Below are 8,023 nucleotides of genomic sequence, written 5' to 3'. Positions count from 1 at the left end.
GCTGAGAGGGACTGCAGAGCTGGAGGCACCAGCAGGGGAAAGCAAATTCATAAATCGGCACCATCATCCTTATTTCCTTGGAAAATTTCCTTGGGAATTTCAAGGGAGACGTGGATGGGGCCGGGCCAGCCCTGCCAGCCCCGCATCCTCGTGGCACTGGGACTTCCACAGCGGTGCTCCGCGAGCAGCCTCGCACTGCTTCCTATGGCTCAGTTCAATGACTCCAGCTATAAGCTTGCCTGTGGAAGTCTCTTTCCCATTTTAACAATGCATCGTTAACTTCTAACAGTGCCGAAGTGTTCCCACTCTCACATTCAGCAAGCTCAGCACACAAAGCAATAGCCAGCCCCAAGCAGGTACCAGTGCCTCTGTCAGGGCACGTGTGCCTCGCAGGGGGCCCTGGAGGGGAGCAGTGGGGCTATGCGAGCCGACACGCTCCTCTTGTGAGCACCCGGCTCCTGCTGCCTCAGCACACAGTCTGGAAATTGACAGAAGATGTCAGTAAAAGACAAGTCCTCTGAATGCCTCACAGGCCGATCAGACATTTCCCTCTGTTGGCACGTGAGGATTTACAGGCCGTGCTAAATAACATGCAGACAGCGCCAGTGGTCGGGGTGACCCCCAATGGTGGGTGACCCCAATTGGGTGACCCCCAACGCAAACATTCAGCCCAGATAATTACAGACCCTTAAGTAGCAATAGCTGTCTGGACCCATGCTGTTAAACAGCGTTGGACTCCTGCGGTGTAGCGTGGAGAGGCCCCGGGGTGCAGCGTAAGGCCTAGCCCTGTGTCGTGTCCCTGCTCACAGGGATTCACACCTGAGAGCAGGAGAACAGGGCTGGAAGCTTGGAGCTGGGGTGGAACACCTGCCAGACCCCACTAGCCAAAATCTATCTGTCCAGGGCTGGGATAACAAAACTCAGTGCCACCGCGTGTCCAGCACAATAAACCCATTGAGACTTTGGGATTCCTCCTCGCAGACCCCTCCCAGGCTCCCACGAGAAAACTGCAGTCAACTCCTGCATGGGATGTTTCCTGAACTGTATGAACTCATTAGAAAATTACTCAGCACAATAATAAATGCAGCCAGAGCTTTGCTTTTTTTTTTTTTTTTTTTTTTTTTTTCACATCAGGTGGTAAAACAGTAGCTCTGAATAGATTGCCTGCACGAAGGCTTTTGCCTTTAGCACGGCAGCAGCAGATGGCCTAATAAATATGCAGTGCTCTAAGACTACACTTGTAATTTCTGTGACCTAAGCTTTTTTGGTCTCCCACACAGATAAAATGCACAATCATCCATAACAAACTTTTTAATAGATAAAAAACCTAAGCAGTGTAATGTAAGCGCTGTTAGAAGTCCACTGGCATTACCCGTGCAGCAGCAGTTGTACGAGGAGCCTGGCTGGTTTGATTTATGGGAACATACTGCGGCTGCCCCTGGTCAGAGCAGAAGCCCTGCTATCAGCACACCAGGATCTTTCCTCTGGCAGGGGAGGATGTCTGCGAGGAGTGGGACAAAGGCACTGACTGTCCCCAGGAGCACTCCAGCCACACTGCAGACGTGGGGGCTTTCAGTTAACAGATTGTTAGGATTTTCCCTCTGTTGTTTTGCATCCACGTGCCTTTCAAACCTGTGTGCTCTTCAAAACTCCTGGAGAAGAACATTATGAAAAGAAGAATGTGATAACAAATATAAGGAGCCTGAGATCTGCTGGAGAGGCCGCAGCTGCAGCGATGGATCACCAGTTGCTCAGCCTTCAGCAAACTGGTCAGCACCTCTGCAGCCACCCAGACAGGTGGCCTGGAGGTGCCAGCACAAGGGCTGCACCGGCAGAGGGACGTATCTGGGCCACATTTGGACAAAACTAGGAAAACAACCTTAACACAGATAATTTTTCCACTTGAAAGCTGCCAAGCTTGGAAACAGAACTACTTTTAGAGTGGTATGATGAGAGCAAAATCCTGCACAGGCCTTCACTCGGCAGGCTGCGGCCTGTGACCCCGTGGCAGGTCAGGGCTGTTTCTGGGGTCTCACCCAGGGCGTTAGCATTTTCGCTGGTAATAATCCCTGCAGCAGGATCCCGGAACATCACAGCGAGACCTGCCTGTACAGCTGCTAACAAGCAAGTTAAACACCAAATAAGAACAAATGACAAGTATTGTTGTTACACTTACACACTCCCATGGGTATCATGAAGACAAGCTTTCAGTGTATCAGGGAACTGAATTTAAATAGTTTTTTTTCAAAGTGCCAAAAAAGGTGGCAGCTAAGGATGCCAAGTTACTATAGTAACCATGAGAAAAGTGGTGATTATCAGCAATACCACACAGAAAAGAGAGACTGGATTGTCTTTTCATTTTACCCATAGTCCATTGCTTAAAAATAAGCCCTTTTCTAATATAAAGAAATACCATGGAAAAAAATTTGAATATGAAATATGAATATTATGCAAAATGATTTTCATGGAGTTTTCAGCCTGTGCAGTCTTGCCATTTGACCCAAAGTTTAGAGGATGTGCTCCTAAATGGGGTGTTTGATGGGTGAAGGATATATGAATAATAAAGAATTACTTCTCATGTCTTCTTACCTAGTAACCACAGCAGCAGAGGGGAAGAAATCAAGGCTGGTGTCCTACTGCGAGCTCCTTAGGACAGAGTGTGTTCTCTGTTCGGCATAATGAGGCCAGTGTGTACACACAGCACCCGGGTTCAACAGGGGACAGTTCCGCAAGACTGGAGATTACAAGGTGCTAACAGCTGCTTGGAGGAGAACGTGCCAGATCCCACAGGGCCTATGCTGCCTGTTCCCCATGCCTCATTGCCACTGCAGCCCGCAGCGACCTAAGGGCTGAAACCAGGATATTTGGGCAGGCTTTGGAGAAATCCTTGAAAGCATAAACGGGCCTAAGGCAAAAAGAATGGGAGGAATAGGGAGAATCGTTCCAGAGGGACAGAAACACACGGCTCTGGGCTGTGTCTGGAAGGTGCTTTAAAGGTTTCTCCCCCCTCCTGAACTGTCTGAAAGCTGGTTGACTGGAAGGAGGTTTGTTTGCACCAGCTGGAAACGAAGCAGAGCTGTCTGCCTCACCTGCCACGTGTGGGGAACAGTGAGGCCTGAGGGACAACTGCTTCACCTGAGATCTGCTGACTCCTGCAGGTTCATCAAGCTATTTTCAATTCCTCTTGCAATGCTCATCTAGGAAACATTAATTAAGCCTTATTAAAATTTATTGCATTTCAAAATTTCTGCTCTCAAAAATCATAACTGATGCTGGGTCCGTAGACACAAATGCCTGCAGACAGTTTAACCTGGAACTGTTTGCCCAGGCACATGTTTTTTTACCTGTTTGAAAGCACACCTTAGTGGGAACGATGTGTCTCTCTTGGACTAACACCACTGCACACAACTGCTGGGAGCAAATATATGTGCTCTTTGTAACTTGCCATAAATGCTGGCCTTGAGAAATTGGCTGAAGAAAAGCATGCGTGTGTACCAGCAGCGCTTTAGTTCTAGGTTCCCAGGATGATGATTACGAAAAACATCGGGAGCAAAACTTGCAGCCCTTGTAGCTAAGCCTTCCGTGCTGCTCTGCTCACAGATGTTGCTCACAGCGTCAGGGCAATCAGTCCCCATGGATGTTGAAGACATAAAGCTGCTACCTAGAATGCAAAGGGCAAGGATCCCAAACTGCTGATTTTGAAAAGCAGGACTTACCTGTAAAATGCTACCTTGCTAATGACAGGAAAACACAGCGTATCTGGACTTGCTGTGAACCTGCCTGGAACAACAGGCTCGCCCCAAACTTAGTTTTGCTACCTGCCTGCCTCTTTATCCCATTAAAGACAGGGGTGAGATTGGAGTTGCCAAGGGCTCTCTTCTGTCCAGCTCTGGATGCCCGTTTACAGATTGCTATATGTGACACAGCAGTGACTGCCTGCTGTGAAGCCAGGACGTGTCTGCCCCAAGTCACTGGCAGACCATCCGCTGGCCCTTTGCAGACATCTGACTCTTACATAGCGCACACCAGCTTGCAGACACTCTGAAAGAGTTATTTATTTACAAAGTAAGCTGTTGTCTCAGAAGCATCAGTGACCCAGTCTGGATTCACAGTGGTGCTGTAGCACATCCAATCATTCCTGTGAGACATGGGGCTGTGAAAGGAAAATTAACAATACATTTTAAATAGCCCTTGCCTCAAATACAGAGAACACGGTCCTGATCACTAAATGTTGGTAAACAGAAAGCAGTTAGATATGTACGAGCATGCACAAGCTAGGATCTGATTTTTGAAGGGCAAAATTATGATTTCATTGAACTTTTAAACTGATTATGGCATTAGCAAGAACAGATACAAATCTTTCTGGGAGAAGCAGGCTAAGGCAGGGTAAGTAAATTATCTCCACACAGTATCTGTCTTCCCGTGGATTTCAGTGCTACTCGAATCAATTTGTGATGATATGTTTGTACCTGCCACGGGAGCCAAATACACAATCTGATCTTATGCCAAGCCACTATTAACAACTGCATTTCCAATTGATTCTAGGATATTCATTAACTGGCATCCATAATTACAAATAATTTACAGACATAACATTTTAAATCACTTGCCAGTGAGCTTACTAAGCTCACTTTATGACATTCGAATACATTATTCTTAAAAATTCACTGAGTAATCAACTTGCAAATGATTACTGTGGAACAGCACTGGATATAATCAAGTAGAAACTTCGAGCAATGTCTATGGATCACTTATGCCATGTGATGTTGACATCCCCTTTAACTGTCTCTATGAAACTGTTATGTACTGAACTGGTGGACTCCAACGCTGTTCCACTAACTCAACTCCATTACAGCTTCTCTCCTTGGACTTCTTGTTTCATAGGCAGTCCCTGCCCCACACCATATGTCTCCAATACCAGCCAACTGTTTTTCTGATGATTTATTTACCCTTTGAGCAAGTGTCCTGTTGGCTGGGGGGGGTCACTGGGGGCGAGTCCCTCTGCTCAGCGTTGCAGAATCTCCCCTGCTTTGGGGCTGGGCACTGCTTGGAGCCAAGTAACAGCCGTGGCACTGCAGAAGCATCAGCATCAGGTTAACTGCTTTCTTGAGCAGACAAAGCTTGACACATTTGCATGCACAGTATTTTATTCAGTTTCAGGTGCTGATTTTACTTGCAAAGGCTACGTGTGGTCTGGTTTATCTCTATAATCTTTCTTCATGCTCCACAGGGATATTATATGTACAACAGAAAACAATCACACCGTGATGCAGGCAATTTAAATCTCTACGTTGGAACTTTGGGCCTTGAAGTTTGGGGCCTTCACTGAAATCTGCACTGAAAGCCAATGCAGACAGGAAAAATAAATTATCTTCTTTTATTGCAAGGTATAACAGAAAAAGAAATACTGTACTATGAGCACAGCTTCACATATGAATCATACACACACCTTCTTACTTCACATGGAACAAGGCTCCAATTCGTGAGTGTTGAAACAATCACTCATTGCTCTTCTTCAGGGCTATGTTAAATTACAGCAGTAAAGTAGACAGTAGCTGGTAATCTCAGGGCCTGCTGTATTTACCCTGTTGTGGTCTAGTACAAACTGCCTGTGTACACACCTTACAGTGCACTGTACTGTACACACTGTAACACCCTACAGCTTTGACATCATCTCATTACTGTAATACGCAATAGTAGGGAATTTCTCGAAGATGAGGAAAATACTGCTTTTTTTTTCTGATGACTAAAGGGAGGGAGGGAACTTATTAAATAGATGCCTTTGAACAATGCATTGTGTATTTTAACAGTACAGAGGGTAAGATAGCTTGGAATCAATTAAAATTATCCAGTAAGCAAGTAATGAAAAAAAAAAAAATTATTTGAGTCAAAGCATAATTTACAGATGAACACCACAAAAGCTCTTGATTCAACTTCATTTGTTCCCATGTAGAACCTTTGAGTATTGGAAATAAATTAAACTAACAAATAAATGTCTTAGCCACAAGGAACTTTTATGTGATGTGATTTTCCACTGCATTACAACTTAATGTGAAACTATAAAAATAAGACACTATTTACATAATATATTCATTTGTTTGCAAAACTGTTGGTTAATTCATGTTTTAAGTTACATGATAAATTATACAGCTCAGTCACACTTTACAAACAGTTAAAAGATAAAACCCTTCTGACTATAAAATAATGTATCTCATGATCTGACTATGCCAATTCATAGTACTTCCCAGAATTTGGGTCAAAGTAACAGTTCAGACATGGATCATACAAAAGAGTCAAGACTTCCTCATCTTCTTCAGCATTGAGGTCATCTTCACCTGTGTGAAGTGTAAAAAGTAAGAATAAATTACTTTCATTCACTTTGAAAAATAACATGGAAATAAATACCTTTCTATCAAATGTGACAGAATTTCTCTTTAAATTGTATAATCTTTTGACTTTTGAATTGTTACCTTCAAGATAACTGCAATTCACTTTTTTTTTTTTTTTTTTTAACATACATTTCTGAAGACTTGTCTTTAGTTGAGGTGAAATGATGTCATTCAGAGTTTGCTTAACAACTGGACTATACAAAGTCCAAGAGAGCCGTTCATCAGAAACACCTTTACTCATAGTGCATCAAAGTATTCCTAAGTGATATTCTTCTCAATGTTCACTTCGGAACTAGAAAGACAAGTCAATCTATATTTAAGGCCTGTAAGAATCAAACTATGTATTATTAGTACATTCTATATGGAAACCCAGAAAATTAAGCAGCACAAAGATCTTTATTTGAAATATTCTTGCTTATCATGTTGGTCTCACAGTGACTGTGTTGAAGTGTGTTAGCATACTGTGTAGTATTTATAGGGTATTTATTATTGCTAGTTTTACATCTGTTACATTTAGGTAGTTAAGTATATTTCATTAATTGTTCTTAGGTTGAGGAAGAAATCATGTGACAAATAAGTCTAACAAACTTACAGCAAAGTCAATATTGTTGCAATAAATGTGCTCATATTGACTTTTCTTTGACAATGAGCTCTTTCATTGTAGGAAGCCTAATAAAAGCCAAAGCTAGACTAAAAGAAGATACGCGGTGTTATCCTGAGATAGCACATTTAACCATGCATGTACAGGTATATACTCCAATTCATATTTTCAGATGAGGTTTGCTAGTCATAAATAAAGATGTCTGAAAATTAAAATAAAGAAAAACTCTTTTTTTTTCTTTTCTTTTTTTTCTCTTTAGTAGAGCAAGGTAGTGTAGTATCCTAACGGCTCATAACAAACCAACTGTAGAACTTCTAAGAAATGCAGCTGAAAACTACCTTCTATAGAACCTGTAAGTATTTTATTTCCTCGTGTGTTTTTACCATATTGCTTAATGACATCAGAATGTCATAAAAAATCTTTTTTTTGGAGAAAGATGTTAACCAGGGTGAGTCTCTGGAACTTCAGATCAGAATGTGAAAATAAATTTTCAGTTCAGGGTAGTGACTGCATACTGCTCTCAGTTACACTTAGTTAATACACACCAAGTGCATTCCTTTTTATGATGATGAAAGTTTCCCCATGGATTTCACTCGGTTTTTACCCACTGAGAAACAGGATGGAATTCCATGGATGAAAATTTAGCAGCATTTCATATCAGTAAAAGGAAATACTGCCTTTTGAGCGTCTACTCACAGTAGAAAGCAGTCTTACTACAGGCAAAAATATGAACTCCCTATTTAACTATATTGCAACCTGATTTTTCAGCATTCCAATATTTTTAAAACAGTGACAAAAATTTTGCAACTTACAAGTCTCCCATTGATTACTTTTAACGTAGGGGAATAGATAAGAATTGGGTCTTCCTCTGCTTCACCTGCTCAATACAGTGACAAAACAAAGTTCTGGTACCTCAGATAACACAGTCCTGAATCTTTCAGACAGTGTATTCACCTGTTTCTTACACTCAGCTTGTAAATTAACTCTAAACATATGGGATTTTAATGTGTAATTTCTGATATAAAAAATCTGT

At 42.4% G+C, this 8,023-nt stretch overlaps 1 protein-coding gene across 8 annotated transcripts in view; it reads right to left on the bottom strand.

Moving 5' to 3' along the window:
• Positions 1-5,862: 5,862 nt before the first annotated feature.
• Positions 5,863-8,023, bottom strand: part of CFAP20DC (CFAP20 domain containing) — an 80,297-nt gene continuing 78,136 nt past the window's right edge. For all 8 annotated transcript variants that reach the window (XM_080605791.1, XM_080605792.1, XM_080605787.1 and 5 more), the window contains one exon: positions 5,863-6,335. In XM_080605791.1, the coding sequence (XP_080461917.1) occupies positions 6,223-6,335 (113 nt within the window). In that variant the 3' untranslated portion in view covers positions 5,863-6,222. The remainder of the gene's footprint in view (positions 6,336-8,023) is intronic.

Source organism: Anser brachyrhynchus, assembly GCF_964034855.1.
Source record: "Anser brachyrhynchus genome assembly, chromosome: 10".
NCBI classification, from domain to species: Eukaryota; Metazoa; Chordata; class Aves; order Anseriformes; family Anatidae; genus Anser; species Anser brachyrhynchus.
Note: the sequence above shows the minus strand (reverse complement) of the source record. Positions and strands in the feature narration are given on the sequence as shown.